The 18,003-nt window shown below is 38.1% G+C and overlaps 1 protein-coding gene across 4 annotated transcripts in view; it reads left to right on the top strand.

Moving 5' to 3' along the window:
• The window catches only part of PEX5L (peroxisomal biogenesis factor 5 like), a 102,140-nt gene that overhangs the window by 63,828 nt on the left and 20,309 nt on the right, over window positions 1-18,003 (top strand). For 2 of the 4 annotated variants that reach the window (XM_083868246.1, XM_083868244.1), the window contains exons 2-5: window positions 1,464-1,529; window positions 3,309-3,413; window positions 15,337-15,448; window positions 17,285-17,494. In XM_083868246.1, coding sequence (XP_083724372.1) covers window positions 1,464-1,529; window positions 3,309-3,413; window positions 15,337-15,448; window positions 17,285-17,494 — 493 coding nt within the window. The remainder of the gene's footprint in view (window positions 1-1,463; window positions 1,530-3,308; window positions 3,414-15,336; window positions 15,449-17,284; window positions 17,495-18,003) is intronic. The other 2 variants (XM_083868247.1, XM_083868245.1) reach the window with 1 other exon arrangement.

Here is an 18,003-nt window from a genome sequence, read left to right as displayed (position 1 = left end):
TATGCTCTTACAGTAATTTAATTAAATACTCATTACTAAGTACCACATCTAAATAGTGTGACTTGTACAAAATTGAATTTGGAACTATTCAGAAACAGCAGCAGAAAAAAAAAGTATTTCCTTATAAAATCCTGTTAAATCAGCATACTCCTGTGGAAATGTCTATTACTACCCATTATCTGATCCCAAAGGAGAAACTTAGAGAAACTATTATTAAGTTTTGAACTCAATGTTATTATAGATATTTAGCATCAGGGGAATTCTCTGAACTCTACTCCTTATTTTGCTTTGCAGATATTACCTAAAGGAGTTTCTGCATTTTTTTTAATTTATCAAATAATGAAATACTGAGATGCTTCTCAGTTTTTCTTAAGCAGTATGTTCCATTAAAACAAATAACACATTTTCTCCTTCATCAATTCACATTTGTCATGATTTGTACATGGGTTGTCATGTTTTACATCACAATTTTTTCCATTTCTATATTGCAGACCAATAGGGAATGATGAAATTTATTTACTAAATTGTTAAACTGTACTTTACATGAGAAATTAACGTACCTTGCAAACCTCCACTACCAATAAACTGTTTGTTTTGAAGTCCTGGCATGTGTAAAATTAGCTGTTACAGTATTACAGGGCTTGAGCAATAAACTGCTGTACAAGGTTAATTTATATGGCACTTTGGCTTGCTAAGAAACAACTCTTCTTTTTGAAGGAGGCCAAGTAAATAGCACCTTAAAATAATAATCTTTCAACAATTATTGTAATAAATGTGCTGGAAGTTTTAATTTCAGCTGCAGTTGACAACAGTAACAAGGTTATCCTGACCGTAGGAAAACTGGTTTTATTTCTCTCCAGTTCTTGGCCTAATGGCTTCATAGGGAAGAATTGGCTACACAGTGGTCACAACAGGGAAGAGAGACCAAAATTCTCAAGGTTACTTGCTTTACCTAGGATAACAATATTAATTTCTAGTCAACAGAATTAAAAGCTGCATTTTCCAGTGAATTGCTCCCCTGTGTACCTCTCCAGCAGAATCTGACAATTTAAGCTATTCCACTGCATTGTTTTTCTCTTTGGTATCCAGGAAATTGCTATCAACTTCTAGTTTCAAAATGTTTCACATACCATAAGCTGAGCAGCCGGAAATGTCAACCTGAATTACACACAGCAAAGTGTGTTTTTCTTTTAAGAAAGTTAAGATCTAATTTAAAAATAAAATAATTTTTTTAAAAAAAAAGGTGGCATCAATCCACTTGCTTTGCCCTGCAAATAAACAAAGTCTGCTCATTAAAAATAGCACAGAGGTATCCTTTGGGTTGCTTTTCTCCATTGTAGCATGGCCACTTTAAACTGGTGAGACAGATTTTATATTTGGTGTCAGCCACTCCCAGGGCTTTTCAGTTACGTGCGTGGAGGATGAACAGCAGGCACTAATACGAGTATCATGACTCTTTTCAGGCAGTAGGTGAAACCTTGAAGAAAAAGTGGCTCTGTCTTCAAAAAAGTGACCTGACCTTTGCTTTGGTGGGTTTTTACTCTGCAAGAAATAAAAAGCACTGCATGCTTTCCAATGCATCCTTCCTAGCTGATAAACGATTTTGTTCTAGCACCCAGCACAAAAGGACTACATTTTATAAAGACCAATAGCATGCTATTAGTGCTAGCTAATGATAGCTCATGTGTCATACTGGAAACAAGCTTCATAGACCTGGAATATGTCATATGAATCATGAACAAACACGTAATTGGCCCAGAACCTTTGATATGCTTACCAATTAAACGTAATTCTCATTGAATTTAATATATTTCATTTTACAATGACTTTGCAGTTCTTTGGATATCAAAGGCATCACAAATCCAGCATGCTTATCATTTATGACACTTCTGCTCTGAGAATTTCTTGCAGCATGCAAAGAACTCTCTGTAGGGTATCTGTGATGTGTTGCACAAGCAAGCTAATCTAATATTGACCTGACCAGTAATGAAATCTGTTTAGAACCTGCAATAGTATGTAATGGTTTTACCTGAAATTGATGAAATGTTCCTGAAACAATCTGTAGTTTTGTATAAGCAATAGTGGGGGTTTACTTAATACAGAATACACTGTTAGTGAAGATAATTCTTGTATATGATGTCTTAGTAAAGAAACCCTCTGTTGATAGACTTTTAAGGATTTAAATATATTTAAGACCAGTGTAAAATACTTCTATGGAGCCAGATCCTGCAGTTTTGCACAGCTAAAACTTCCATGGAAATCAATGGGAGCCTTTAAAGTACAATAATGAGGACCTGCCCAGGGTCACTGGCATAATGCAGCTCTGCTGTGATGCTTTATGTGCAAGCTCCAACCTTCTCTGTCACTTGCAAGAGGCAGAGATCAAAATAAGACCAAAGATCAAGATACAGAAACCCATATGAATTCAAGATGAGAAAGACCTTCACTAAATAAAAAGAATGGCATCAAACAGCATGGCACATAATATTGGTGCATTTTTTGTTTGGCTAATTTATATTAAATAAAGTAAAAATATCTTAACTTTTCCAGAACGTTTACAATGTATTAAGAGAAGTTTAAGAAAAGTGAAGTTTAAAAAAAAAATCCTTACAGTAAATTCTACAACAATGATCATTTTAGGGAGAGCTGTAGCAATGCCTACAATGGCAGAATTTGGCTCCGTATGTTGTGTTAGCAAAAACTCAGACTGTTTATGAGATGTAAATTGCTTTTTAAAATGTTACTAGAGCTATAAACTCTGTGGGTCCAGATTATACATTCAAATTTCAGGGAGAGTTTGCCTCAGTGAACAACAAGGAACTGTGCTTTATTTGAAAACTCCGCTTGATGCTATTTTTAAGGAAAAAACCCAAAAAACCCACCAAGAGGTATTTTGGGTATAAACTTTTGGATAACCAAAATTAAACCAAGGGGCTAATCCTCCAACCCTTACTACTCTGGGGGGCTCCTATCCTGCAGAAGGTTGGCACGGGGGAACTTCCAGCAGGCCTCGTCCCAACAGGAAAATGGCCGGATTCCTGTTGGCTTCATTGCGGCAACTCTAACAAGCCACCAGACCACGGCTAGACCCCAACTGCCTCCTTGACCATGGGGTCGATGGACCACTTGTTATATTATTATTACTTTTACTATTTTTAAACAGTGTGTGTGTGTCCTGCTTCCAAATGAGCTTGGCTTCCAGGCGCAGGCGTGGCCAGCATCCCGCCAGGCCAGGTGGGGAGCGCGTGCGCGGGAGGCGGTCGGAGCCCGCTGCTGACTTGGCGCCATTGTTGGTTTCGCTGTTGTAGGGCAAAGGCGCTAGGGCGGCCGATAAGGCTGTGGCCATGGTGATGAAGGAGATTCCGAGGGAGGAGTCTGCAGAAGAAAAGCCCCTCCTCACTGTGGCATCCCAGGTGGGCGGAGCGCGGGGCTCTGAGGGGGCCGCGGGCGCTGCGCGAGTCCCCGGCCCCGCTGGGTGACCCATCCCGTGCCAGTGGCGTCCCGCTGCTTCACTGAGGGGGGGAAAAAGTAGTCTGGGGTAAATGTTGGGGGTTTAGATGCTTTGATGTGAAAATTTAAACAAAAATGCTTTTTTTTCCCACCCAGTTCAGTTGCCAGAAAGTTGTTTAAAGATGGTTTAAGAATCTCGATTCTAATTCACGCCATCAATTGTCATGCCATAAATAGTCATTTGCAATTCATATATAAAATATTCCCATTTGGTGCGTATGTAAAATAACAACCAGTTCACAGTAGTGTCATTTCCAAAATGTCAGATCCCATTTCTAAGCTCTCACTGGGGTTCTGCTCCTGGTCTGGATCAGAATACGTGACTTTGCCCATCTCATTGCATTCATTTCTACACCTTCAGTCAAAGGAAGGACGTAAATCCCCACCTAAACCTTACACATACCTTGGAGTAGCCGCCAAGCATTTGGTGGTTCCATTAGTTTCTTAAAGACAGTGACTGAACACTACTGCAAACCACAGCACTCTCATATGAGAGTGGATTTTATTCCCTCATATTGCTCACGTACATGAATTTGGTCCCCAGGCAAGAGCATTTAGTTTACTGCCCATATTTACTGCATACAAGTACTTCCAGCTCATCAGGAATGGAAATTGCTGGAAGCTGTTTTTACATGAGAGCCGTAAACAGAATCCACAGTCCCATTTTATTCCTCTCATGATTTAGGATAACAGCTCCTGTACTTTAGGTAGTTCTAAGATGCACACACACACCAGCACGTACTTCTCGAGCTGAGCGTCGCAGATGTGCTGCACTAATACACATTCTAGAAATACCATCTACTAATTTGGAAACCAGGTCTGGCACCTCCTGCTCAGCCCCTGTTGAACACCAGGTTTTATTCATGGTGAACTCTAAAGTCTATGAAGAAATTGCAGAAAGGAAAAAGATGCTCTGTTTAAGGCATCATTTCTAATTTTCCACTAAGTGATTAACAAACAATTAGAAACCTACTTAAAATGCCACCCCCTCTAAACCTTCACTCCACCCCAAAAAAGATCGACATGCAAAACTTCCATTGGCTTCAACAGGGCCAGGAGTTCAGCCTGGGTTCATTAAATGTTTAACACACCATTTGTAGTGGCTGTCTGTCAGTCTCCTCAGCAATAGTCTATGATAAATTTATGAGTAAAATGCTTGTGTCTGTTAGTCAGTGTAATTTCTTCCACTAAACACAAATACCTACTTCCCTGCTATGCACCAAAGGGGTGCAGAAGCCAAAAGGAAGCAGAATCAAGTGAAAAAGTGAGTATTTTCCATAGCCATCTCTGCATCATGTATGTGTGATGTGCAGTTTGTACGACCACGTTGCATATGTCATTTGTCCCCTAATTGTCTGGCTGAAGTGTTGGTTTGAGATGCTGTCACTGCAGTGTGTCCGTGTGAACTCCTCATCCCCATCATCCATGCAGGAAAATGCTCTGCTGTGTCACCCATCTCCATCCCAGTGTCTGTCTCTGCTCCTTACATGATGAAACAGATGGATGTGGTTGCTGCTCACGGGGTGGAACAAGTCCCAAATTGACTGCAAACTTCCCGAGCCAGACGGGTCAGGGGAATAAAGCCTGGTCTTTACAAAGCCTGATCTTCACGAAGCCTGGTCTTCCCAAAGTTCGCACCACCACCAAACCCAGTGTGGGCAGGTCCACGCCTTAGGGAGTAATTTAATGCATTAAATATCTGTGCAGCTCCAACCTTTCAGCTACCTAAGCAAAAAATTTGCAACTGAAATGCAAGGGTCAAGCCCAGACATAGGAGTACTGGCTTTTCTAAGAGAAAAAACAAAAAAAGTGAAATCCCCCATTTCCAAAACCCTTGATGAATGGAGGATTAATTATGTCTGACTGTGGAGACAGACTCCACAGGAAGCATAATTGGAATCTGATACACAAAGAAGAGTTTCTAAATCTGCTTTTTGATAATGATAATGTACATAGGCCCCTGAATTTATAATTTAAAATACATCTCTTTGCTCTCTTCCTCTGGAAAGTGGTAAAAACATATCCAGAATAGAACAAGACAGATAATAGCCCTATTTTATTGTAACGCTCCTACCAAAGCCCAGCTTTTAAAATATGACATCTATTTTTTTAATAAAACTGTGAATTAAATTTAAATTACATTTCCAATTCACAGATTATTTTAAACTATCAGATATGGTTTTATATCAGCAAAACTGGAGGCAAACCTTCAAATAACATGAACCAAAAAAGTACTGCAGACTCCTGTGGGGCTGTGGCAGTATATGGCAACTGGGGATCTCAATCACCATTGCAGCAGTAATGAGTGTACCACAGTGAGCAGAGGGGTATTCCTGGTAATTGAATGGACCTTTCAGTATCTATTTTTTGTAATCCTGTCTTCCTGTCTCAATTACCTTCCATAAAAGTCACTTTCTTCACACTTACTGGTGTGAAAAAGGATTCAGCAGTTGCCAAATTTAATACTTTAAGCATCAAGAGAGTGATCCTTCAGTTCTAATAGGATTTTGTAGAATATATAACTCTATCCATGTTGCTGTCTCCCTTTATCTTTTAAAAGATAATTCATAAGAGACTGGGACAAATGAAAAAAAAAAAGATATCTTTTTCATATGAATAGAACCTAGAAAACGTGTAAGAAATCTTGCTGAAGGTTCAGAGATTACCTGGATATTAAGTTATGAACCAATTACTTCTACCTGAAGCAGAGAAATAAATGAGAAAAATCATGCATAAATTTGGTTTTAATTGCAAAATAAAATTTTTGTTTAACCTCTTCACAGCTTCTTTGCATTTGTCAAGAGAAAAAAATCTTGCTTCAGAATTACTTTCTAATGAGAAATTGAAACCTAAATATGCCCTGAAGTCAAAGTTTAATTGTGCAGTCAGCTATGAAATTCCCAATTTACTACAGGTCAGTGAACTTCAAAGGATCTGATTCAATCACATACTTCGACTCAGACTTATCCTTTAAAATATGATTAACTGCTTTATTGAGCAGTAAAAGGTTCATACTTAAATGCTTTGCCAGCAAAAACAAAAGAAATCTCACAGTGTCACAGGAGTTATTTGTCCCAGATCCGTCACACCTAATTTAGATTCTTTATTAGGCTACACAGGTTGGAAAGCTGCTCGTGGTAGGATCCCTATAAAGACAACAGAAAGAAGGAAGACCTGCAGGAGGGGATTCACATCCATGACAGTCCTGTGGCCAATATACTCTGAAATTGTATAGAACAGAAATGGAAGTCTGTGAAAACTTCACTAATAGGAAAAAGAAATTAAAAGTATATCTTGAAAGCCATTCCCCACTTCTGCTTGTACCTGAAAAATACAGGAGCTGCCCACTTAGAATTTATGGGACCCACAAAGACATTGCTCAGAGCAGAGTTTTGATCTCGAGCACTCCTCATTTTAAAAGTTAACACACAGAACACTTTAGGGTTGAGAATATGACTTGCAAATAAGAAATTTTAAAAGCTGGAATTACATCATAAGAACCATGCTGAAATTCATCCTCCCCTGTGAAAAATGCAGGCTACAGCACACATCAGAAAAAGAGATATATTTCATTACTACACCCCAATTAACTCCACCAGATGCTTAAAGCTTTTTTATAGTCTATAAGGTATTAGTTAGTATTCAGAGTAGGAACTGGTATTTTTTTTAAGGGAACTTCATTTGCATGCCAATACTTAGTTGACCTAAGCACATGTATATTTGCTTAAGGGCTTGTGAATAAAATACTCAAACATTTCCACTGCCTAAATTTCACTGTTTTGGTGTTTTGGATTTCATTTGCTTTTATGTATATTTGTATGTGTGTATGTATGTATTTATTTACTTACGTTGGTGGTGGTGGTATGTTTTTGCTTAGGTTTAGCTTTCTTTTCTTGCTTGCTTTGTTAGGCTTTTTTTTTTTAATATTTGTTTTGTTCTGGGGCTTTTCTGTGGGTTTTGGTGGGTTGTTTGGGGTTTTTTAATCTCTAACAGGAGATTTTTGAATGCTTCCATTCAATTTTATAGAGGAAAAAGATTAAAGATAGCTAATATTCAGCTCCCAATGCTGTTAGGAGATTTTCTGATGTGTGTATCAAGGGCTCACTACATGAATTTGATTGCATAATCACAGTTTTCCATTTAAACTTAACAGTCCCATTTGAATCAATCATGTTCATTTTAAGCTTCTTAGCACTAGGCTTGCACTGACTTCCAGCCCACTCCATGAATATTTTCTCAATAAGATTATAACAGAATGGTGGGATGTTCCAGTGGGTGTAATTAACTTCCCTTCTCTTTTACACCAACCTAAACCAGAATTCACTCCATTTAAACTAAGTGAAATTACAGTCAGGTAAAAAAGGCAAAAATCATGCCAGTTTTAATTATTGTCATTATCAAAGTCTGGAGTGCAAGAATTCATTGTACATCCCAATCTGCCTTCTGAGAACAGTGGCAATTTCCTCACTGATCTTAGGATGACTAGGCTTGAGATCCTATTTGTTGGATTATTCTAGAAGGATTCATGATAAATTCATTAGCAGTATGTTCTATATATCTCAAATCTGATATATTATAAAAAGCCTTGAGTAGTTTATCAGGGGATACATCCTAAGTCCTACTGATAACTGTTTTTCATCTATTATTAGGACACGGTAAATACACGAAGAGCAAAAAAAAGAAATACAAAAATGAATAAATGCATGCTTAGTAGTACAAATATTAATTGGTTCTTTACCTCTAAGTTAAATATTGCTCAACATTTATTGCTTTTAGGGCCGTCTGCATAATTTCAGCAGAAATATTCTCATGAGTACAATAAAATTGTCTTGATAATATTCTTAAAAATCACAAATTGGCTGCTTTCCTAAAGTTATATAGATCTCTTTATGTCACATAAATTAAATACATTTTTCACAAAATTAAAATTTCAATTTGAAATTACTATGGGAATTGGTGGTGTAATTTTTTTTAATAAAGTAAAAAAAAATTAACCCTACATACATTGTAAAATTCCTTTCTATTCCTTAAGGACAGAAAGATTGGACAAACTTTTTTTGTGAATAATATAATACAGAAGTTTAGCTCTGGTTTTTTATATTAATTAATAGGAGTTACTTTTCAGAAACTTCTTGGTTCTTCATTCATGAATACTCCAAGTATGAATATACTGTCCTGTTAAAGAGTTGCAAACCATGTGCTGCAGTTCTAGATTCACTGAACTTGCTGTTTTTTCAGTGAAACTGTTCCACTGAGCTGCAATTCACAAACAGCTTATGAGTTTCTCTAATGTGCTGAAAACATCCCAGAGCAACCAGACATGCCATGACAGGGAAAGGCCACATAACAAGAACTTAGGATTTGGTTCCTGTGCCCAGACACAATAACACATCCAAAACCACAGCCTAACTCTAGATATGCTGCAGAACTTCGTTTGATAAGAAAAATCCACAGAGAGGACAAGAATAAATCCATGTGGTTTTCAAGCAATTTCAGCCCATATGGAAAAATATAGCAGGGATGTCAAACTATCTATGGCAACAACAAAGTGTTGTCTTTGATCACTGCTGTAGATTCTCAGCCCAGATAATGATATGGGGCAGGCGAGAGGCTAAAACAGAAATACCCAGGTAACACCACAGAGGAAACTCATGATATTTGATAAATAAAATCTTCTAACACCCAGGAGGGAGAGGCACTCCATTTTTGATAGCACTTAAACAAGTGCATGGAGCATGCAGGTGTGGATGCAACAGGCAGGTTGACAATAAATCACTGAAAATCTGTATGGGTAAAGGCCAAACTGTAAGTCACAGTTAAAATATGAGAAGAGTAACTTTCCTCCTCTTCCCCCATGGCTCTGATCCAGCAGGATAGTTAAACACGTGCTTAACCTTGAGTTTTGCAGAGCAGGTTTAAGTGCTTAGCTGGAGCCAGGCCAAAATGCAGGGGCCAGACACAACTCTCATGTGAAACCTCCTTTCACCAGACCAGGCTGAACAGAGGGAAGGAGATACTGAGATGTCTAATTTTACCTTGAAACAACACACCATGACTTGTACAGGTCAGCACATCCAAACACAGGTATGGTGTTGGTGTGACACAGAGATCACAACAAGGGTTGTCACCCAGCAATGCAGCTGCTCTTTATGGAGATGCAACATAAGAAAGGGTTTTAGACAGCACAGCTGGCACATTCAATTCAAATATCCAATATCTGCAGCAATCCTCCCACAGCTTCTCTGACTTCACACAAACCCTGACAGCTGTTTGTGTGACGCCATGGGGAGTGACTTGGCTTGTGTGAATCCAGGTAAGAAATTGTCACCTCTGATTCACAGGCCACACCACACACTTCCAACCACCCCCCAACAGAGCACTGGTATCACCTGGTGAGCAGAGCTGCTCACAGAGGCAGCAACTCCAGAGGGCTCTTTGCAAGGGCGTGCAATGAACTCAACTCAGTTTTAGAGCTTCCCACAATTCTAGTCTCAATTCCCACAATTGAGGTGGAAGTCAGTCATACCAAGTGCCATGTGAATCGATTCTCTCTTCTGGTGAAAACCAGATTTTTGGCTCTCATGGCAGCTTCATTGGGACATACATTCATAGTGGAGTGACAGAGAAAAATTAATGCATCGTTCTGGCACAAGGATGGGGCAAAAAGTAGTCACATTTACTACACAAGAGTAAATAAAGTGTATGAATTTTGATTGTGAAATCTTTATAAACATACTAGGAAAGTGAGAATAGGAGAAAATCAAAATTCACGCGATTCAACTTTTATCACGAGACTACTGAGTTTGTCAGGATTTCTCTCTCCAAACACCCCTCTGCATCCAGGAAAGGAGATCTTCCAGTTCTTAGCCTGCCAAGATAATGGTCCACAGACACAGCTGTCAGGCCAATACTTCTAGTTACACTCTAGAAAACAATAATCTACATTCTTATTTGGGGTTCCCATTTATCAGTTTTTAGAAAGAGACAGGTAGTAGAAATAATTTGATTTTTTTCCTGTTATCCCAGTGAGTGCCACCAAAGGTCATGAGGTGCCAGACGTGTGCAGAGAATCTGTCAGACAATCATTGCTGTGCATCATAAAAAGTTTTAGTGGTTGAAATTAGCTGGTGTCTCTGCCTTAGCATAACACTTAAAAGCTGCTGGAATCAATCTGACTCTTCTATCTGTTTGTCCAGTGTCACCCAAAGAGCAGACAAGTTTCTCAGAGGAAAGTTCAAATATAAAATTTTTCCAGTAGAAAATCTGAGTTAAATGTTTCCTGCCTTCTCCCATTCTCATGATCACATGTCCATGACTACTCTGAGCCTTCTGGAGCAGCAGCAGGACAGAAGAAAGTCTCAGTGCCCAGGAGCAGCTTTGCTGCTGAACAGTACAGGGGATTACCCAGTAGTAGTTTGGGGTTTCCTAAATTAGTGCCATGAGTAATTCAATCAGGCTCAGGCAACAAAATGGATCCAATCCAAAATTCAATCCAACTCACTTCAGTACCAATTACATCTACATTTTAGATGCCTTTTAAGCCAGTCCTTCTAAAATAAATCCCATATACAGCCAGGGGAAAGCTAGGTGCCTTTGAGAGCCTCCTGAGGGACAGCCTAAATTGGGCAGGCACAATCTCCCTCTGGAGTTGCTTTTCTAGGCATTTATCTCTCCCTATTGAACATGGAGGGAATTTAGGCACTTAATTTAAGAGAACTAGTTCACTCTGTGCTCAAAACATAGGTGCTAATTAGCTGCCCATGCCTGACTGGAAACCCTCCCAATTTAGAGTCTAAATAATTTATCTTAAAGACTTAGCATTATGTTATGCCCTAGTAAAATTTTAAAAAGAAACAAACCAACTTGCTTTTGCACTGCAAACAGATGAGATCAGGAATGCAGTAAGAGAGGATATAAAATGGGATGGAAGGACCATACTTTAGTTGCTGCTAAATGATCCTTGCTCTGCACACTTTGAAGCAATGGGGCTGATATCAGATATCTCTCCCAAAGTACCCAAAAATTCCACTTACATGCTTTTTGGAATGAAAAATTACAGTAGCAGTACTGGGGTAAGAAAACCACCTTTTTCTGCTGTGCTGTTCCCAGAAGACTCATTTGAATTTAGGAGTATCTTATACTATGGTTGAGTGTCTTCAGATGTGTTGGTAGTAGGGAATATCAGCCTCCACAGATTTCACAAATCCCTCAATTAAAGGAGTGCGTGGGCTTCTTCTTTAATTAAAGTGAATCTCATAGAGAGAATTTAAGTTCCTAGAGACATTATGAGAATTTATGGCACCCACTGGTTAAATTAGCACTGAGATAGCCCCATTTTCCCAGGCTGAGTCTGCACCACTTGGTGTGTGTGCAGATATTGGGCACATAAATCTGGTGTGGGATCAGCCACCTGGCTCCTGCCCCCAGTGCTGCTTCTCCAGCACACAGGGATGCTGGGTGACTTTCCTAATTTCACTTTGCTTCCCTCATCTGCAACACAGAGATAATACCCCTGAGGTCTGTGCTGGTGCTAGGCTTGATTCATGAATGCTTTAAGGCATTCTGTGATTTTCAACCTGAAAGGTGATTGAGAACCATAAATTATTGGTTTAATATAGATCATAGTTTTCATCTCATAAATCTTTTATGCACTACTCCAAATTCACGCCTGATATAACTCTAATAACTTGAGCAGTATTAAGCTAAGGGTAAATTTGGTACAGTATATGAGGCAGCAAAATAAAATTCCAAGTGTGAGGCCAAGGGCTTAACAAGTGGCATTTCTTACAGAGTAATGTCAGAAACCTCCCCCACTGCCCATTTCTCTACAGAAAAAATACAATCTCATGGCACTCTAACTTGTTAAGTCTTAATTCATTGTTAAATGTCTGCTTCACGTCAAAATAGCATTTTTCTAATATTGTCTATTGCTACACATACATAGTTTGTGTTTCTTGAGAGTTAGTAGACGTGGTCATGTTTTTGCAATGTTTTGACAAAAATATCTGAGCTGAAAGCAGATTATTTTTCACAAGAACAAACCTTTCAATAAGATTCCTACAGCTTCTACTCCTTAGCCATGGGAGCAGAGGACACAAGACTAGAAGGGATCCTCTGGGTCACAGTCACATTACAAATAGCCATGTAGAAGGCTTGGTAAAACCATTTTAAATAGGTGGGAATTTTGTCCCCCTACAGTAAGAAAAAAATACTGTTCACACAGTTCACTGCTGTGATAGTTCAGTTCTTCTAATTCCCAGACCAGATGTTTTCATGCCCAGTTTAGAACTCTGTTATCAGGCCAACATTTCTCTATAGCTGAAATAACTTTGCTCCTCCAGTGTCATCTGGCCACTCTCCCTTTATGTGTACATGAACAACAACTACATTCCTACTCAATTGTCATTTTGTTAGCCTGAGTGAGTCAAACTCTTTTAGTCTACCTTTAAAATGTAATAAATATAATAAAGAAAATTCCAAGGATGTGATAACCATCTTTGAAAAGGAAAAAAAAATTATCAGAGCTCATACTTCAGTTAGACCTTGGTAAAATTCAGATCTTTATTAAGTCTTGTCTCCTTTTCCTCCACAACTCTGATTCTTAACATTATTTCTGGTCTTCGCAGAGTTTATCCTCTGACCTCTACAGGAGGTTTGGGCAATAAACTGCCTTTTCAGTTGGTCTTCAGATTTTCTGTTCTTCACTGTCTGCAATGAGTGATCTTGGGTACTTTGGTTCTCATAGTCTTTCTTCATTTCATCCTTCCCCCATTCTTTCCTATTAAAGAAAATTTCCATGGAATGTAATGGGAAACTTGATAAACATATGAATATTATGTGATAATATCCCCTACTGATAGTCTTACAGATAAAGAAACAGTATTTCCTATGAGGCTTTTATATTTACACTGATTCCTACAGAACATCTTCTTACTTCCCTCCTATTCCTCTCCAAATGGTCTAGGACTTTTCTTTATGTGGTGTAAATGCAAAAAGAAAAATATACATACAAGAAACTTTTGCTGATATGGGATAAAATTTTAAAATACTTAAAGTAGTTTGGAAAATATTGAACTCTTAACTTAAGGCATCCACATGTTTTCAAAATACTCATGAGTAAGGACTGTCACCAAATTATAAAAAGAAAAATTAGGTCTGCTTGAGTTCTAAATCATTAGGGAAATTTGTAGACCTGGGGAGAATGTAAATCAAAGGTGTGCAGTTGATATAAATGCAATTTCCAATCAAGTGTTGAGATTTACCAAATTAAGCAGGTGCCTTCTGTGCATTGAATGAGACAGCAACCTGGACAGGCAATCCAGAGTTAACCCCCCCCACCATGATTAATTCCCTGCTGAGGTGCATCTGCAGTCTGTAGTTTAGTACATTTGGAGTTTGGGACAGAATCACTGCCAGATTTCCAAATTCAGGCCCCACATTTGCACTTTGTGCTGGGCTCAGCTGGGCAGGCAGTCACTCATCTGTCTGCCATGGTGCCCATGGAAAATAAACATGGGTGTTTTAGAATAAAACAACTGGGCAGATGCATTCACGCACACACGGCAAGTCAGTGTGAGACATCAGTTTGAAGTTTGATCCATCAAAATCATGGGCTTGTTATTTCAATACCTCCAGTATTTTGCTGCAGCTTTTAATACAGAAATCAAGTACTGAACAGCAGTGAGTCTAATCTGGTTTGCTGTAATAACTTAGAGATAATCCTGCTGCTGGAGCACCTCAGGGCCAGTATTTAACAAATATGAGGGTGAGTAAATACCCTTTTTGGCCAGCTTTAGTCCATATTAGCATCCTAAACTTGAAAATTCAAACATATCTGAGAGAAAACTTTGAAAATTCAACAATGGAAAAAGAGTTAGAACAGGTCAAGAAGAAGATGGAGAGGATAAAATAAAGCTGAAAGAGCTCCAGACAAAAGCAACAGTGGGAGAATATTTTTTCAGATAAAGAAATAAAGTAAGTGCAGAGCACACCATCAGACATCCCTCCAGCTCAGCTTAGGTCTTGATCCTCCAATCAGAGATAGAAGACAAAGAGGAGACTTTTATTTCTGATACTTGTACTGTTCTGTCTTTTTAATTCCCAATTAAAATAGCCTATAATACATTGATTTTTGTTAGGTAGCAGAACAACAAAGCACTCATACAATTAAAAATGGAAAACTGCACATAAATAAAAAGCATTTTGTGAGTCTTCCCACAGCCAGAACTCATGCAGGAAGTTCACACTCTCACCAGGCTCCATCCACTGTCATTCACATGTTGTTGTATGGCAGAGAGGTGTTTCCTGTCTCAGCAGGTTATTGTTTAATGGGCTAATGCTTATTTGCAAGATGAAATGCTATTGTGGAAGTTCTGTGGGGAAGCATGTTACTTGTGGGGAAAAAAAGGCCACTTCCAAAAAAAAAAAAAAAAAACCAATCCTTGTTTAGCCTCCTGGTGATAGAGAAATGCAGTTTCACCAGGGATTTGAAGGGAGCTGCATCAGGCCTATCTATAACTTTAGCCCTATAAGCAATAGTATGCAATAACTGCTAAGGAAAAATCATCTTGCCGCTTTATTTTTTTGTGTGATTTGTTAAACTGGAATATAATTTTGCCCCAAAAGAGTAACTAAACCTTTTATTATTATTATTATTATTATTATTATTATTATTATTTTAATCCCAGTGTTATTTGTGCATTGTCTAATTGCAATATCTTCCTCTCACAATTAAAAATAAAGCAGATGATATTGTGAGAATGTGTTTTATTTCTGTAAATTCTGCATCCCAAGAGCACTCTGTGACCTGGGGTTCTTTGTTGCTAGCTGGTGAATGAGCAACAGGAGAGCAGACCCCTCCTGAGCCCCTCCATTGATGACTTTCTCTGTGAAACTAAGCCAGAAGCTGTGGCAAGGCCTGTAACATCGAATACTGCAGGTAAACAACATTCTTTACTATCCCTCACTAGAGAAAAGTAGTTTTAGTTTTAGCTCAATAATGGCACGTTTATGTCAAATGATTTCTTGGTTTGTTACTGTGTGCACAAAATCACGAGCTGGCATTAAGTTATAACTGCCTGACCTGTTGGAAGAAAAACTTTATTCATTACATTTTAGGGGAAACCTGATGTGATTCAAATCACATCAATTCCAGCAGATCTTTGGGGCTGAAATTAATGCAGTTTGCTTAAGTCTCACAGGATGTACTTATGAATTTGAATCAATTCTCTATATTTGGTTTCGCAAAATTTTAACCTGTGGGAAAACCCACATTTAGTCTGGCTTTAATCAAACACATTCCTTACTCTAGAAGGATGATTTTTTTTTAATTTTTTTTTTTTAATGAAGTCTTGGTTAGATGTTAGAGAGAAAAAGGGGTATGAAAACACTTTATGCAGGCTGAATTCAGACACTTTATTAGTGAAAGATCTACTGTATTTCCTACCCCCTTTGTGTTGCAGTGAGGTAGTAGAGGAGGTAACAGAAACTAAGAGTGAAACCCAAAAACCTTTTGAATTATACTGAACTCTATTTGAAGCATATTGTCCTTTGGAAGCACTTTTAGAAATTAGCCCCCTCCCAGTTAGTATCTGTGCAAAGGTAGTCGATGCTTTTGAGCAGATCAGCTGAGACACAATAATATCAGCACAGCGCTGCTGTGGTCTCTTGCCGTCTCATAAAAGGACTTGGCTTGTTAGAAGCCATTTAATTAAATTTTATATACATGCAAATTATTAAATGAATAATTGACAGCTGAGTGATTATCTTGACATCTAATTAATACGTGTCTAAAGCAGCATGCAAGTTCTAGTAACAAAAGCTGAAATACTGAATTGGATAACAATTTTAAGTTATATTTTTTCACTTTAAAAAATGTAGCTGAAGATATTACAGAGATGAATAGAACTATTTCAGATTAAGAATGGTGTTTGTTTTAAAATGTACCTGTAAATTTTACACCTGCCTTGAATACCTGTCAGATTGCGGTGGGGGTGTTAATTAAATGTATTTAATAATAAAATAAAAATTATTCTATGAAGATTGATGAAATTCAGTGATTTCCAAAAACACAGACAAAGCACTGCAGGAGCTAATGCAAACTGATTTGTCAAAAACACCTGCCCTGTAACACGATGATAAATAAGGAGTTTTTCTACCTTTTTACCTTTTAATGCTAAAGAATTATGAATGTTACTCTTTAGGCAAATTTTAAAAGAAGAGCTGAAATTGAACATTCTTTTCATATTGATATAGTCCTTAATAAAAATGGCATTAGACTTTATTTTCAGTATTTATGGCCCAAAGTACAGTAGAAACCATTGACCAACATCCTCATTCCTTTATGAGCCAGGTCCACCCCAGAGCTGTCTGCTCCAGCTGTTCCCAAATGGATTGTGGCACAACTGCACTGCCCCCAGCAGCTGTTACCAGGATTTAACAAATCATAAGATTAAACCAAATCTTATCTAAAAGCTCAGTTGAACAGGGAACTCTCAAAAAAGAGGGCTTCACCTGTGAAGGCCAAAAGACCTCAGATGTCTTTAAGATTTTCAGAGGAAAAGCTTTTTTTTTGCAAATCCCCTAAACTGCACTCAGTTAAGCACTTGAAATATCCAGGCATTTTTTAATGTACTGCTCATCATCTTTCACCGAGAAATACTTACTCTGGCCATATTCAAACACATCAGTAATTTTTTTCCCCAATTAAAACAAGTCATAAAAAGTGAGCTCTTTGAATTAAAAAAACTCTGAATTTTAACATTTTGTCTCTAAGTATTATCAACAGGTCTGGATCTCTTGGATCTTAGTGAACCTGTCTCACAAACCCAAAACAAAGCAAAGAAATCAGAGAATCCTTCAAGGAGTGAAGGCTTAAAAGCTTCAACCCACAGAAAGAAGACAGAGAATCCTGACCTGATCAGTGTGGATTCTGAGCAGAAAGTCCAGGCTGTCAGAGTTACAGACAAGTCTTCTCTAGATTTAGGTAAGAGTGTAGCTGTTTTATCAGTGCTCCATAGCCCTGCTTAGCACAAGTTTCTCCTGGCTACCATCACAAAATAATGAGCAACACCAGAATTTTTTCTGCAGCACATTTCAGCAGCCTAACCTTTGCGCCCCATTATAAACCCCTTGAGCAGGTTTAAACCTTAGACACTGTGAACACATTTTACATTTTGCTTTTGCCATTACACCTATTAAGTTGTCACTAAGTGAGCTAATAAAGTTTTGAAATTTCTTTGGAAAAAGGAATTTAGTCAGGGTGTGTAAAATGGTAGAAAAATCTGCAGGGGTGTGATGAGAAATTGGTAAAGGACACAAATGAGAGGCAGCCCAAACTGATGTCCTTTTCAGAACTGCAGGTGTCAGAAATGCACATTCATATTTGTAAATACTGCTTTATCTATGCATAGGAGAGAAAAAAAAATTCCATTCTTGACAAGAGACATATATTTATACAGACTGAAAAAACAAATCCCCAAAACAACTCAATAT

The sequence above is a fragment of the Zosterops lateralis genome (genome assembly GCF_965231275.1).
Source record: "Zosterops lateralis genome assembly, chromosome: 10".
In the NCBI taxonomy this organism is placed as follows: Eukaryota; Metazoa; Chordata; class Aves; order Passeriformes; family Zosteropidae; genus Zosterops; species Zosterops lateralis.
This window is presented reverse-complemented; position numbering and strand designations above follow the sequence as displayed.